Here is a 17,482-nt window from a genome sequence, read left to right as displayed (position 1 = left end):
GACCTGTTGGTATTTGGAGTAACAGTGTTTCCTGAAGTTTTCTGCCATACTCCTGAGATTTGTGGGCAACAGTCAATGATTCTGCAGCTCATATTTTAGAACACAATCATCAGCAAGAGCTTTCTTCTTGCCTTTTCTTTCTTCCTCTCCACAAGCCCAGTCTTTCTATATCTTTGTGCCCACTGTCTCAGAGTAGACTGGCTACAATTAATTCTTCTAGCAATTTGTTTGCAAAAGCTCCTCCTTGCTCAAAGAAACAATGACTGCTTTTTTCATAGACTTAATGGCCATAGTAGCATCATAGGCATATTTTAGCAAATAGATTTTTAAACTGACTGATTTTAAACTGATTCAATATCCAGGCTATCTTTAAAGCTACAGTATTGCATCATCCACAAAAACAATTTGCACTTACATGCATTAGGGCCTCAAAACAGATTCTGATTCCAAAGTCTGAAAAGAATTAGATGATGCAATCAATTATTTTTACCATTGTATTTGATGCAAGATGCTTGGGGAATTTGGGGTATATAATATCTGTTAACCCTTCCATGATGAGTTTGGTATAATATTCACAAGTTCACATACATATTTGCACATGCTAAGCATTTATACCATAACTTTTGATGTAGTAAGTACACTTTCACAAAATTTGGTAGACTTTTAGTAAAGATTGCAAATGTTTTGTACACAAAAAATCAGATTTTCCAATGAAGTATTTTTAAAAAAGATTTGTTTATAAAATTTGAGTCTTAGTCAAATTTTGTTACTAGTCCAAGTGTGAAATGATTTTGATGTTATGATTAAAAACTGTTCTTTGTTCCAAAAATCTTGTATATTATTTGTGGAATCTCTAAAACGTTTTAAATACATTTCAGACATTTATTTATAACAATACTTTATATTTTTTCTACTCTAATTATGTGAAGTCTGTCAATTTGACTAATCTCAGAACCACCATAAAAAATTAGGAAATAAATATAAATTATGCTTCTTTTGTTCTAGAATGACTACATATTATAACATGAAAATACAAATGTTTAATCTAAGTAGCTTAAGTCTCATAATGTTATATATCTTTAATATTTTTTATTATATTGACCTTCTAGTCGTACCTAGCTAAAATTATGTAACTTGCACTTACACAACATACGTGCATTCGTGTTATCATATCCAATAATATAAAACTGACCTTTAGTCTTTACAAAGTCTTGGCTGTTTTTTTTAGTTGACTAATATTTTGTAATATACAGTACCATTTAAATTATTATACACAATATAGGTATATAAATTATAAGTATTTAGAAATAAGCTATGAGATCTATTTTTCTTAAAATATAGAAGAATAAATAAAAAAGTAAAGCAAACAATTACCTCTTTTAGCTGTGAACTTTGAATTCATTTGCTGCTAGACATAGGTTGCTAAGTCTTTTAAAATTTCACGTATGGTGGATATCAAACAAAATGTTTTTAGGTTTTTATATATACATATATATATATAGGGAGTTTAATAACCAAAAAATCCTAAATAACTATTGTGATACTATAGAATTCCACTATATTAAGCTTAGTAACTAAGCTGTATTTAAGTCTGAAAAAAAAGTATGAAACTTTGAGCAGACTAAATACACAACCTGCCTCCTTGCAGTCTTGGATCAAGACAATGAGATAACCTTTTAACAGAATAAAATGGCTAAGAAAATGACTAGCAGGACATTCTAAGCTGTTGGTTGGTTATTCACATCACATATTGAAGTAAGTGTATATAAGGGACCATTTCCAAAAATAGGGTTGAATGGGGCCACTGTGTTTAATTCAGTACAAAAGCCATATCTCAGCAAAATAATAAACAAATATGATCTTATTTTAACTTTTAGTTTATCAATATTGGTAATTTGAGTTTCTAATTCGTACAATACTACAGACTTGGTATTTTGACATCACAAACATCTAATCTGAACCATGTGACTCAATAGAATCTATATAGAGGTGTTTTGTTTAACAATTAAACTCAGAAATTAGCTGATGTTAATACTAAAATATGAGTTGTAATCAACAATGTGATTCCAAACTTATTGTTATAAATTCATAAAAGAATAGTTCAATAAAATTTTGAATGCAAATTAACAAACACTATGTCATAGCCTTTGATCCACGACTTATCACATTAGAGTTAATGGTACCCATTTACATGTATATGTTATCTGTGTAGCTGACTGTGTGTCTTCCTCCAATGTCATAAATATAGCTTTAATCCTGCTTTTATCAGTAAACATATAAATATGTATCATTTGCTTTTGATTAGTCAGACAACATAAATAAATGGTATTCCAGATATTACTAGATAATGTTTCTCTTATGTAATCCTTGGAAACAAGTTATATTTTGTGTTGTATAAACAATTTTAACTTTTCATATTGTAAATCACTCTTAAGTTCCATTTTTGTGGATTTAGTTGGAATGTGAAATTCTTCACTTCTTGCTTAAATCGTTTTTTTACTAAAAGACAAAATCCCATCTGTAAATTATGTTATTCACAAGCTGGATCATATAAACATAGTAAAAAGTTATATGAAGAAATTAGAAGTTTGTTTATTTAAACGTGTTAAGTGACTAATCTTTCATCATGGACACCTATGTAATTATATAGAAACTGCAATTATGTATATGAAATATGAGTTTTCATACTAAATAATAGCTTATTTTATCTTGGGTAATTCTTCAGTTTTTCAAATTGGGATTTCTTTTATTTAAATGTATAATGAAAGTCTACATATACATGAAAAATAGTATGTATGATTACAAGCTAATAGTATAATTGTATTTTTCTTAAATCTTTATAGATGTTTAATTTTAATTTTATGCATTTTTACATTTCTTTGACTAGAACAGTGTCAGATATTTTTATGGGTCATATTCTTTAAAGTAGGTGGTAATAAATTCCAACAGTAAACAACAGCACACAGTCCACGTGTTTAAAAATAATGTATTAAAACAAATCAAACATATATACAAATGTTCATTACACTGTTGATTGGTTAACATAGTCACATCTAGACCTTTAAATAATTGTCTTTCTCTTTTTTTTTTGTCAGAATCCATACAGGGCTGGTTCAATTACTTCAGAACACAAATTGATAAGATGAATTATTCTTTTCCACTGTGTTATTACAGTACAATCTGTAATAATTTTAATTTAAAAATAACAAGTATATGCTCTTTATGGCTAAACTCACTATTAAATACTATAGATTTAACTATTGAAGTAAATTTTCTATGTGCTTGTACCCCAACAGATGTGTAGAATTTGTTACTCATAATGAGATATTATGATGAAATAATACTCAATTAAAATAAAGTGAAAATGTCAAAAGATTCCAACAACATAATGCAATAATATTACAATCTCCAATTCATAACAACTGAACTTCATAATGTATGATTCATTAACAGTTATATAAAGAAACTTGGAATAAACTATTACCTCTGAAAATAACTAAATGCAACACTCACTTTAAACATAAATTGAAACAGACAGTAGGCTATGAACTATACACACAATTCAACACTCACACATGTTAAACATAAAATGTACAGACAGTAGGTTAGGAACTATAATTTATGATTCAAAATATTTTTCCAATGTAAATTAATTTTTATTTGCAAAAATGTAAAAAAAATAGTTTTTGTTGTAGGAGCCATGTAAGACGAATATATGTATTTCAAGTCCTTTGTTTTGCATTAGTTATATTGTAGATGCTCTGTTTTGGCATTTGACAAGAAGTACTTGTTTGGTTCTGAAGCTAAAGTGTGGAAATATGCAAGTCTTTTTTTTTATCAGAACAGTAATAAACAATAAAATAAGATCAGCTTTAGTAATTACAGTGCATGATTTTACAAGTGAAAACTTGTGAGTTAAGCTTTCTTTCTCCATCTTATTCTTTTTTCATGTGTGTATAAATTGAGTGATATGGTACATATCTCAGTAAATTGAACTTCCAATGATGAATTATTTGATCTGCAGTGTGAGTGGCTGCTAGGAGATCGTAGATATGAAGCATCAGCAGAATTGACTGTTGGACTGAATCCTGGAAGTTCCATTTATAATGCTATAGTGAATGACCCCATAGTCATGTTAGGCCTTGGAACTCCCAAAACTTTTGTTGGTAAATATTTCTACACATATATATATTTTTTTTTCTTCTATTTTGTAAGATGTTAGGAGAAAAACTGTTTCAGAAACGAGGACATATTAATCCTTTTTTTTTTTAGAAATATGTTTGTACTTCTTAAAGATATAGAAAACTATTGGTGATGAATGGACAATTGCATTTCAGTTGTCTTGTGCAATTTTTGTGTTTTTATTTACAGGGACACATGAAATGGCTATTTTAATTTTGTTTTTAGTTGTATGTATATTTAGTTTTCATATTTTAAACTGTATTCATTTTCAGCATTGTGTAGAATAGTTGCACTATACGAGGTCTGTTCAAAAAATACGCGGACTGTTTGAATTGCGCGGCTCCAGTTGGTTCCAGTGGAATCCGCTTGGTGTTGCTAGGTTCGCACAGATCAGCTGATTACAACGCCATTTCCCAATTGCAGATATCTTCATTTGTGTATTAGCTACGTGGTTTTAAGTGAAGTACGATTTTTTCGTTTGGCGGATTTCAGAAGGAGCAACGACTTGCTGTGAAATCTTGTGTTAAACTTGGAAAATCTGCGACTGAAACTTTTGCTATGCTTAACATGGCTTACGGTGATGTTGCTATGAATTGTACGGCATGTTTCAAGTGGCATGAACGTTTTAAGGATGGTCGACAGTCCATTGAAGGTGATGAGCGTCCTGGACGTTCTTCCACGTCAACTGACGACCCACACATCGACAAAATCAACACCCTGGTGCGGGCAAATCGACGTCTGACTGTTAGGGAGCTTGCTGAAGAGTTTGGGATATCAGTTGGATCTTGTTACGAGATTTTGACCGAAAATTGAAGATGCACCTCGTTGTTGCGAAATTTGTGCCTCAGAACTCATGCGTTTTTGGCCAAACACTCAATCACTGTTCTTCCCCACCCCCCCTACTCACCTGACCTTGCTCCTTGCGATGTTTTCTTGTTCCCCAAACTCAAAAGACCCTTGAAAGGAAGATGATTTGAGACGATTCCCAAGATTAAGGCAAATGCGACGAAGGAGCTGGAGGACATTACAAAAGAAGCGTACCAGGACTGTTTCAACAAGTGGAAACACCTTTGGGATAAGTGTGTGCGTTAGGGAGGAGAGTACTTCGATGGGGGCCCAGACCTGTAACTTATAAATAAAGTACATTTTGTTTTATGACGTCAGTCCGCATATTTTTTGAACAGCTCTCGTATGTGAAATGGTTTTTGTAATTTAAATTGCATGTACGGAATATACAACTGATAAGAAGAGTACTCAGCTAATAACAAATTAAGGTATCACTGCAGGTATTTATATTGTATATAAATATAAATGAATTTTTCATACTTATGTTTGTGAAAAAACAATCAGATGTATATTCTTGAATACCTAATAATTGATAGAATGGGTAAAAATGAACTTGGTTACTGCTTAGTGTAATTTTTCTAAACATATATTAATCTTGCATGGAGTTTTATTAGTGCACATTTATTCTAGTTTCAGTTTTGTCAGTTATCAAACACTTGTTAGAAGGTAAGTGATTAATATTAACCAGATGGAAATTAAATGGTGGTGATAGCTGTTGTTGCTATAAATTTGAACTTAATATCAATACATACTTGTTAATTTGTTTCTTAGACAGTTTGTCAGGTGTAGTTTACAAAAAAAGAATTTTTATAGTTTTCATTCTTTTAGAATGAAACTTTTATTCTTCAAATTTCAGCCTTGCTTCATATGCTGGATAGCCCAGATACAAGTGGACGATGGCTAAGTGACTCTAGTACAGCTCCAATTCTGAGTCAGATTTTCAAGATTTACCATACACATAAACATATGTTACAGTTGAATCGACCTCTTTTTAGCTAATTATTGATTTTATTACACATAAAGAGATTTATCTGAACCATTTTAGTGCATTATGCAATTAAGTATACAACAAATTCAACTCGACAGTTTATCTGATTTAGCATACCATTGTAACAAGTTTAAAATAATAGTTTTACTTACTATTAACTCCAAAGTACATGAAATGTCTTTCTGAAACATTAAATATAGCTATAATAGCCTTCTGCCTATATGCAAATCTTTTTTTAGTAATAGTATACCAAACATAGGAAGCAAAAGACTTCCAGAAATTTTTGTTTCAGAAATTTATCTGAACAGTTTGAAATGAAATTTTAATCTATAGTTTAACAATGGCATACAAAACTGCTATTTTTACAGTAGGCAAATAATAATTTGTCATATATTAGCTTTTAAAAGTGTTAAATTTATAAAATTAATAAAAAAATGTGAAATATTTATGCAATACATAGTTACTTTTTAGTTTCTTTTCAGCCAGTTCAGCCGAGCCTTAACTAACATTCCCAATCGCAAAAATTAATTTAAAAAAGTAAGTTAATGTTTAAGACTGTTTAGTCATTTAAACAAACTGCCTATTGTTTTGCAGTTTTATTTTCCCACTTGCAGTAAAGTATGATTAAAAATTCTTATATTAAATGTATTTTAGTAATTCAGTTAACAGGCAAATTAAAAGATTCAGCTTTAAAGTCTGTGTTCTTAGCTTTGTAATTCATCTTGTTCATTCGTGGCTGACTTGATCATTCTTAAAGAATAGCTTGTATTTAATGCAAATGAAAAAGTTACTGTCAGATAATAGAAAATAATTATTATTACTGTAAATTTATTTTAATGATCAAATACACACTTTCAAAAAAATATACATCTTTTTATTGCTATATTCATGAACAAACTGAAACCTGCTAATGAACCAGCCAAAGAGCTAAGACAATTATTATTAATGTAAGTAAAATATTGAACTGTATCTCCTAAATGTATCTTTATTAGCTTAATATTTCAATACTACAGTTTTGTCTTGATTTTAGTAGTTCACATGTTAATTTACCCATATTTGTTTATTTACCATTGTTGTTTCAGTTTGTTTCAAGTTTAGACTCAAGAATATTTTATATTAATTTTGATACAATCTCCAACTTTTAAGACACATGTATCACCATTAATTTAACATATGACAGCATTTTAATTTAGTTTTAAGTGGATTAGTAGAGTTATTTGGTATTAACAGCTCTTGAGAAAGCTGTAATAGCAAAATATTGGACCAGTAAAATTATCTTCTGGAGAAATAGGTTTCTGTTTCATTTACATTAGTAGAAATGTTTAGTAATAAACTTCAGTCTTCATAAAGCAAAATTAAAAATAATTAAATTACACTATCAGTCTAATACTGAAATTAGTTGTTTTTTTTCCAATAATTTTTTCTTAGTTATATTTATTTGACAAACCTGAAACATATGAATGAACCAGCTTAAGTATTATTATTATGAATAATAATTCTAATTATGAAATCAAGTTCTAGAAAAATTGCTGAATAATAAAGAATTAGTTTGATTTGCACATAACATTGGTCTAACATAGTAGGAAATCCTACAGTTAAACAAAAAACTGTTTATTATTCTTATGATCATCATTTTTTTGAGTAAGATTTAATCAAACTGTTTTGTCTAAGCATAGTTCAGGGTTAAAGAGAAAGACTGATGGTTCTTAAAATGGTACAGTTCCAATTTGATTAAACTAAAACAGCTGTCCAGACCACAGCTGTAGGAACCACTGCTGTTGATATAGCCATGGTTGTGCCACTTTTTTCTTCTTTCAAAGATATGTTTTGTTTTGTTTTATCTACAGGAAAAATAAATAAATATATATGTGTACAGTTGCAATGTATTTGTCATATGGTGCTCTTGCAAGCAAGCATTAGCTTCTTTTGAAACTAGAATTCTGCTAGGGGGCTATGCATGGTACCAAAATGTTTCTTTACTTGTTTAGTGGTAATGAAGTAAAAATTACAGTGTTTTATTTAGTTTTTATAATTACAGTGTGTAACTGTAATGGAGTTAAGTAGTTTAGATAACACACTGTAATGACATAACTACAATGGAGTTGTGTGGTATAGCCATTTTAATTGTAAAATGTTCCCACTGGCCTGTATACAAGCTTTTAAGTGATTTTTTTTACCTTCAGAAATTTTTTAGGAAAAGACAGCAGGTATTTCAAGCAGTGATTTCCTGTAAAGGTGTTGAGAAAATAATTGGTGTTTGTATTTCTGTTTGTTTATCTAAATTATAGTATTGTAGTTTTTGAGAAAAGAAACAAAACATGAATAAACATTAACTGCACTATTTCTATGAATGTTATAGATTTTTGGTGCTCTGTGAAGATGTTCAATATTATTATTTTGTTGTTTTAAGAGTTATGAAATTACTAGGCTAGTAATATAATAAACCCATTCTATATTGATGTGCTTATTTACAAATGTACAAAAAGTGCTTTGAAAAGGGGCTTATTATTGCTTATGCTTGTATTTTACCTGACATATATGTAACAAATTTCAGAGTGAATATAACAAATGGAGTTGCATAGATATTTGTAAATATTTGTAACTGTAAATAGAAACTAGAATCTTTATGTTATCATGCATATTAAACACCTGATGTGTTTAATGTAGTATCAAAGAGTTTTTAACATTATCACTATTTACACTGTTATTTAACTGTAAGTAACAGGTCTTTTTGAACACCACTACAGTTCATACATTTTCTGCCCTCCAAGAAATTAAATTTCTCAGCAGAGTATTTCAACTATGAGCTACACAAGAGAGGAACTTCTCTTTCCTTAAGGAAGTTATTTCAACTGATCAACTACATGTAAACTCTCTAGAAGGTACAAAAAAAGTGACTGGAAGGTAGTCTAAACAGCAATTCCCAAACTGTGTTTAGCAGAACAATGGGGTTCCATACAATATATCCAGGGGTTCCACAAGAAAAATTTGTATACTGTAGTTGGAGTAAAGGAGTAGGCCAGATAATATAGAATTAAATGGGGAAGTTGAACCAAAGCCAGAGGAATGTTTATGAAATATATTATTGAGAGTGTGATTGTGAACATGGATCTCTGTACTGTTTGCAGTAAAACTCATTTAAACCAATAGAAGTTTATAATGCATCAAAAAGAATGTCAGTATTGGTTCAATACATATATATAGTTCTTAAATGGTGTATTCATTTTTGTAAGGAACAAAATTTTAATCACACAATGATTCAGTCTTGTGTGAAATTTGTATTTATTTTTTTTAATCTTACAAGATTAGTTGAAACTATGATGTTCATAAAACAAATGGAAACTGCCTCAAGTATGTTAACATTAAGTAAATTCTAAGCGTATTCATGTGGAAAAAGTAATACCAAGGAAATTAATAATAGATTTACTTAGGTAAGAAGTTTCTAATGATTGCATGCAGTATAAATGAATGTATAATACTGACTCATCCTTACAAACAGTTTGTGATTAATGTGCTTTCCTCCTTGATTATCATAATATTAATTTTTTGGAACTATCTAGACAAAGACATAAATACATCTGTTTTTGTGACGTTAGTTATGCTTTACTTTTAAACATTAGCTAATGTATAAGAAAATGTGTCTAGAGGTTAAAATCATGTTAGTTATGCCAAACATAGATCAAGATTATGGTTTATTTAAACTCATATTATGGAAGAGTGTATGGTGATCAAACTTTTCTTTCAAAATTTATGAATGCAGAGTTACATGTAGATTTCCTTTATAATCTTAAATAAATTGCATATACTTAAAGAAATCTGGTACCTTTGTCAGTATTTTTCTTTACCTTCAGTCTTCCTGTGTTTGTTTGGTTTTTACCTTTAGCAATTTATAAGTGGGATTTCTTGGCTGATAGATCAGCTACTTTTGTGAAACATTTTTTTAATGTTTTATGTGCTTGTTTGTTAATTTGTTTTCCCCTTAAAGAATAAAATTTGAAAGGTGGTATCGTGATATATCTGTGTGAGAAAATACAACAACATTGATGAGATCCTTTCAGAAAGAAATTTTAAACTACTGTGTATATAAGATATGAAGTAAGGATAATTTAGACATGCACTTAAACTGGTGAGGCTTATGTGCAGCTTTCATAACTTGAACTGCAAATTGTCTGTATTATGAATGATACATATTTTTACTTTTAAAAATTTGTCTGAATTTTTTTCTTTTGTTTCGATAATATAGTGGTTTGAAAATAAGGTATGCAAAATCAATTATAATAATTATATAAACCATCCCTTGGTGACTTTCTGTACAAATTGGGACTTTCCTAGTCTATCATATGATGTGAAATGCATATTCTCATTCAACCTTAACTCATATATGATTACGTGAGAGAAATGCATTCTTACGTTATTATAGATTATGGTCGCCACAAATAAAAAGGACAGTGTGGTGCACTTCACTGAAAGAGCTGTTTTTTGGTATGTTAATGCTTAAAATAACTTGCTGTGATATGTTGCATTCTTCAAAAATATTCCACACATTAATGGGAATAAAGTCCAGTGAAACATCTCTTCCAAATTACACATTGTGCATGAACTTGGGCCCTAGAGTCATGCCCATATTAGAAGAGTAATGTTAACTACAATTCTGAAATTGTTTCATGTATCTTCACAAAATATTCCAAGCTTTCTAATAAAAGTACAATTATGTTGTATACAAAATGTCAGATGAGTAAGGAAAGTATTTGTGTTTGTGAATTGATAACATTGGTCTGACTCAGTTTTGAAAAGGCTATTAAAAGATACTTTATAAAGTCATTTAGCAAGGTTTAGAATTTTAGTTAATAGCTAACATGGTTTCACTAAGGGAAAATCTTGCATTACAAATCTTTTGACATCATTTGATAAGGGTAGTACTTGTGTAGATGAGGGTAAGGGTGTATATTTGGTGTATCTGGATTTTCAAAAGGCATTTGACAAGTCTTGTAAAAAAAATTATCTCAAACTAGAATAATGTCACAAGTGCTCAGTTGAGGACCTTAGCTTTTTTTGATTTACATTAATGACATAGATAAAGAAATAGTCAATAAATTACTTAAATTTTCAGATGATATCAAGATCTTTGGTGTTGCTAACTGTGAAGAGGATGCTACTGATTTGCAGATGGATTTTAATTACAATAAATGCAAGATAGTGCATATGGGTCATTATAATTTCAGTTATAAGTATAATTTGAATAGAAATAACTTTAACAATGTTATGAAAGACGGGGATCTTGGTGAAATAGTTGATCAGTCGATAAAGTCATGCAAGCAGTTTGTTGTTGGTGGTGGTATGACAAATAGGATTTTCTGTTGTATCTACAGAAACATCAAATACAAGTCTAAAGAGGTTATAATTTCATTGTACATGTCACTGGTTAGGCCACATTTAGAATATTGTATTCAGTCTTGGGCTTCTTACCTTAAGAAAGATTGAATTTTTTGGAAATTGTTCAGTAAATGTTGCCTAGGATGAAGAGATTGTTATATTACAAGAGGCTAAAATTTTTCAAATTATTTTCTTTTGAAAAAAAGAAGAGATAGGGGGAATCTGATTGTAACTTTTACTTTTAATAGTGCTGATATGTTATCTTTCTTCATATTTAATGTTGAAAATAGTATGACTAGGGGACACAAGTATAAACCTTGACAGGGTAGAAGTCATCTTCAGCTAAGATTGTTTTCCTTTTTATACCCATTTTTGGAATGGGTTGCCTTCAGATGTTGTAGAGGCAGTAAATTTAAATGAGTTTCAGAAAGATCTTGATAAGTATATAAATGATAAGGACTAGCTTTAAGTTTTCCTTTTTTAAGTTAATTAAGTTTAGAGTGTGAAACAGTCGAGATAGATCAATAGGTCCAATGTTGTTCCAAAATATTATGTTGATACAGTTTGGTATGGAGTGTTGTATTTGCACTATTGAAGCATGATTATCTGTGATTCATCTTGTTTTACACTGATGGAATAATTAGTGTGAAGAAAATACCTCATCCCATAGCATCTAAACAATGCAAGCAGCTTTAAGTAGTTCCATGGTACTAAGGACGTACTTTTGATATATACACACAGTTTACCAATTTAATTTATTGGAGAGCAGATCTTAAAAACTATTAGATCATTGTTACTGATGAAGTTCATCCTTAGATATATTTTATCTAAATGGTGGTAAGTGTAACCAATACAACATTGCAACTATTCACATCTTCGTTTTGTCCATGAGTGGTTCCTGAGGCATGCCATAAACTTGCAACATTTTTGCTGGCTTGCACAGTCATTGGACTTTAATCACATTAGGCAGAGGTTAAATTAACTTAGTAAATTATTCAATACAAAAATCCTTTTACAGCCAAACTTTTACAATTACAATAATTGCTGTTAGTAAAATAGAAAGGAATTGTGCAAGAAATCTTGCAATTCCTAGCAGATTTGTGATTTTGGTGAGTAATAAACTTCCTTTATTATTATTATTTTACAAAATATTGATATTATATTTGATAATATATTTATCTATGAATCTAATTTTACAGCCATTTAATTGAATAAAAATATCTTCACAATTTGTGAGCCAAAGAAAAGTATTTGAAATACACGAATAAAATTATTTTTTTATATAGTTTTATCAGAATTTTGTCTAGCACATGGAATGCTTGAATTCCCTTATACCTGTAATTAAAGTTAACTTTATGAAGTAAAAGCAAACGAAAATTGAGTTTTAATTCAGCCAAATAGATGCAAGTCTGGTTATTTTTATTCAAATAAAAATACTCTGAAAAGCAACGTGAAGCTGGAAACAGAATTGTAAAATACATGTTACTTTTTTGTTGATATTATTGTCTTGTTATAAGGTTTGTTTGTTTGTTTTGGAATTTCGCACGAAGCTACTCGAGGGCTATCTGTGCTAGCCGTCCCCAATTTAGCAGTGTAAGACTAGAGGGAAGGCAGCTAGTCATCACCACCCACCGCCAACTCTTGGGCTACTCTTTTACCAACGAATAGTGGGATTGTCCGTCACATTATAACTCCCCCCACGGCTGGGAGGGCGAGCATGTTTGGCGCGATGCGCTTGTTATAAGGACAAATAAGTGTTATGTATTGATTAATCAGTAGTCACATATTGAATAAACACAAAATAAACTCATTACTAAAACATGTAATTTTTCTTTGTTGGAATAATTATGAGCGCACAGCAAATATCCCGACACTTGATATTTAAGTAGTCGTCCATCATGATGTGTTTGTCACCAGGCAAGACACTCCACCCAGGAACAGCTGCATCTTTTAAATACACAGTGGAAAGAATAATAACAGGTAAAATGTTTTGCTATGTATTAATTAGCCTTTGTGTAGTATTTGAGAAACAGTAAACCTTAGTTTAATTTTGGCTAAAAGCATAATATTGTATTATGCACAACAAAGAAGCCTATTTCAGAGAGGCTAGTCATTAATTTTGTTTCACCCTGTTATTGGTATTTCAATTACATTATTTATCTTTGAAAAGTGAAAGAGGGAACTAGCCTTATTAAAAACGTATATGTACTTCAAAACGGAAGAAATAAACATGTTAAGAAAGTTATTCAACAATTATGTGTAATGCTAACGTTTCTTTTTTTTAATGTAATTAGTACTTCAACAAAAGAATTTTTAATCAGTGATGTCGAGAAACCCACTTGTTGAGAAATGTATATGCAAAAACGGCTCGTTTGGGTTGAGAAAATATTTTACGTAGTTCGCTCTTCTACGTAAAATGTTTTCTCAACCCAAACGAGCCGTTTTTGCATATAAAAGAATTTTTAGTTGTAGTGTATCAGGCCATTTGCTGACGGAAAGGTTAAACCACACTTCATAACCTTTTAAAGCTATGATATATATGGTATAAATATTGCTGAAACGGCCTTATTACATTTATTTGGGTTCTTATCCTGCTATTTATTCAAAGGTAAGTTTAGCTAGATAATGGGAATTTGAATTTGTTTTTTATATATACATATATATGTACACCATACAGGGTGTCCAAAAAAAATGTTTACACACTTTGAATGATTATAAATACAATGTTTATTAAGATATATCTAGGTCTTATAATCGAACTTTAAGAAGACAAGTGTAGAATCTTTTGAGCTATCGCAGGTGTTCGAACTGATGACCGTTCTGATCCAGGCACTTCTGATAACGCGGACAGGTGGAATTGGAAACTTCACGAATTATTTCATTTGGTATTTGAGTGCATTATCTTTCAGTTGTTGCTCTCAGCTCATGGAATGTTGCAGGTTTTGTGCTATAAACCTTATCTTTGACGTATCCCTATAAAAAAAAAGTCCAGAGGTGTGAGGTCTGGTGAATGAGGGGGAAATTCAGTTCTACCTCTTCACCCATTCCATTTGTTCGGCAAATTTTCGTCAAGATAGGCTCTCACATTACGATAGTAGTGGGAGTGCTCCATCTTGCTGGAAATAAAACTCCTCATCTCCAAATTGCTCTCGAATGCGTGGCACAACCGATTCTTGCAGAAAGTTTAGATAAACGAGACCAGTGACTGTGTTTTCGAAAACGAATGGTCCAATTACGCCCAACGCTGATAATCCACACCACACTGTAGCCCTTGTTAAGTTTGCTTGGTGTTCAACTGAACATGCGGGTTCTGATGTGTCCAGTAGGTACAATATATTTGATATTTATTTTCAAATTCAAACACCTTTGTTTTTATAAATGTTGAAGAAGTTTCGTTTCTATGAATTTTGCGCAAAGCTGCTCGAAGGCTATTTGCGCTAGCCGGCCCTAATTTAACAGTGATGTACGATACTAGAGAGAGGGTAATTAGTTAGGTCCCAACCATAAATGACTCTTGGGCTACTGTTTTACCAATAAACTGCCAATGAACTTTTTACCTTGTGGATGCGTTACAGAACTTTCCGAATGTTTGAAAGTGACAAATTTTCAAAATAATTCAAAGGAATTAAAACCTGAGTGACTTCGCGATTCTCAGGCACAGTTTATGTTAAAACATCTGATAATGTATTTTGGTCAAATAATGAACATTAAACAAATTATATTCAAACCCACTTTTGACAACATCTGTTTTGATGAAGCATCAATTATATGTTAATGTAAATAGTTCAAAACATGTAAGTGTACTTGCATACCTATAACAGAAACTTGCTTTTATAACTGAACACGCCAGTTTACGTGAAAATGCATGAAACCACATGTGAATTAACCATAATTTTACGTATGTACTGAAATTGAACGAAACCTTATATACATGTTAATATCTATACCAGCATAATAATTATCTTTCTTATAACCTCAGTTGCCCCAACTGTGTGTGTGTGTGTGTGTGTGTGTACATACAGCTCGATGAATGAAACTTCTATTAGTCTAACTCGATACCTCACTTCAATTTTAAATGTGAAAGTCGATCAATTGTATGTAATTTACGTAAGTGAATGTCATCGTAAAAGCCTGGCATAGCTAGGTTGGTTAAGGCGTTTGATTCGTAATTCGAGGGTCGCGGGTTCGAATCCCCGTCGCACCAAACATGCTCGCTCTTTCGGCTGTGGGGGCGTTATAATGTGAAAGTCAATCCCACTATTCGTTGGTAAAAGAGTAGCCCAAGAGTTGGCGGTGGGTGGTGATGAGTAGCTGCCTTCCTTCTAGTCTTACACAGCTAAATTAGGGATGGCTAGTGCAGATAACTCTCGTGTAGCTTTGCGCGAAATTCAAAACATGCTATCTTTAATATGATCCAATATTTCAAATTATTTGTTTCCTGAAACTGTCAGTCTTCTATAACATATTTCTCAAAAGCAGTTTTCTCGAAATGATTTAATCATTGTGTTTTGGGTTTTTTTTTTCTGAAACATGTTACTGGTTTATTAGACTTAAGAAACTACATATCACATTGTGATCATGTGTGGTCATTTAGGCCAAAGCAACAGAGACTTTTGAGCAGCAATCTTCAACATCTGTAACACCTGTTGCACCTCATTTTCTTATACTACATTTTTTTTCAGACAAACCTTTAGAGCAAATGTCTCCCTTTTTCATTCAGTAGGGACTTGCTGTCTCTCCAAATTCAGTAAAGAAGTTTCGATCTGGTAACATTGGTGGAAACATCCACATCTCAACACAGTGAACTCCTCTTGCATTCAAAGGTGATTGGGGATATACCTATTAAGGTTACACCTCGTGCTACTTTGAATTCATCACGAGAAGTTATTGTTGAGAGGAATTTGAAAAACATTCCCGAGTCGGAGATTCTCGCTGGTTTCTCCACTCAAGGAGTTTCTGCACTGAGGTGCATCTCCACTCGCAAAGATGGAACTACGATGCTGACCAGTGACCTCATTCTGACATTTACATCACCATGTCCACCTACCACCATCAAGGCAGGTTATCATAATTGCAGAGTATGGCCATACATTCCAAACTCTCTCAGATATTTCCAGTATCAGCAGCTCGGTCACTCAAAGACGTCATGTTGTGGTTCCCTGACATGTGCTAGTTGCAGTGACAAGGACCACGATGCGTATGAATGTCCTAAATTGTTGGAAGAAAAAAAGGTTTAGCGTTTTAAAACGATTCATAACATTACTTATACTGAGGCTCGAAAGTTGCTGTCCACCACTTCGTCTTAGACGTATGCTACTGCACTTTGTTCTACTATTACAGTGGGAATGCAGACGAATCTCCCTGTGCCTCCAAAAGAATCGTTTTCAAACTAAATGAAAAGTCTTTTGACCTCCGTGGTTAAAAAGAATTGATGAATCAACTTCAACACCCATCTCTGTCCCTTACACAGAGATGCTAACTATTTCAAATGAATAAGCGTAATAATTGCAGACAGAGCCTTTTATCATTTGCAGCTACTAGACCTGACAAATGTCTCTAAGCTGTTTATTATTATATTAATATTATAACTATTATTATTTATTACTGCTATAGATTTCTCATTTCATATTCTGAATTCTTACTCATAAATGTTATCTGCATCGTTTTTGTCTTCGCCTCAGCCTTTTGTTGGTGAGATGCCGATTTTGTATGTTTGGAACAATTGTTTATCCCGCCACAGAAAAATCGATGTGACAAACTGTACAAAACGCATGATTGTCACTGACTTTTGATGCAATGACCGGATATTTTGCACTATACTTTTTCCTAAATTTTTGATTCACAGTTTTAATCCTTTTAGATTTGCCAGAAACAAAACAATCTGGTGAACGAAGCCTCTTTTTGTCCATCTTGTGAACGATCGCATTGGTGTTTCTATGCCGCTTAGAAAACGAGAAATACCCATCTACACGAGTGCTAATTGGCTGACAAGCACTGATGACATAACTATGGATTCCCCCACGTACCCAGTATGGAGAAGCACTACACTCAAACTATTGGTAGACGTCGGAGATACAAATATTTTTTTTATTA

General features: G+C 31.6%; 1 protein-coding gene across 2 annotated transcripts in view; it reads left to right on the top strand.

Moving 5' to 3' along the window:
* The window catches only part of Kpc2 (Kip1 ubiquitination-promoting complex subunit 2), a 61,315-nt gene extending 51,295 nt beyond the window's left edge, over nucleotides 1-10,020 (top strand). For both annotated transcript variants that reach the window (XM_076452343.1, XM_076452337.1), the window contains 2 exons: nucleotides 4,025-4,166; nucleotides 5,885-10,020. In XM_076452343.1, the coding sequence (XP_076308458.1) occupies nucleotides 4,025-4,166; nucleotides 5,885-6,027 (285 nt within the window). In that variant the 3' untranslated portion in view covers nucleotides 6,028-10,020. The remainder of the gene's footprint in view (nucleotides 1-4,024; nucleotides 4,167-5,884) is intronic.
* The last annotated feature ends 7,462 nt before the right edge of the window (nucleotides 10,021-17,482 follow it).

This window comes from Tachypleus tridentatus, chromosome 1 (genome assembly GCF_004210375.1).
Source record: "Tachypleus tridentatus isolate NWPU-2018 chromosome 1, ASM421037v1, whole genome shotgun sequence".
Classification (NCBI taxonomy): domain Eukaryota; kingdom Metazoa; phylum Arthropoda; class Merostomata; order Xiphosura; family Limulidae; genus Tachypleus; species Tachypleus tridentatus.
This window is presented reverse-complemented; position numbering and strand designations above follow the sequence as displayed.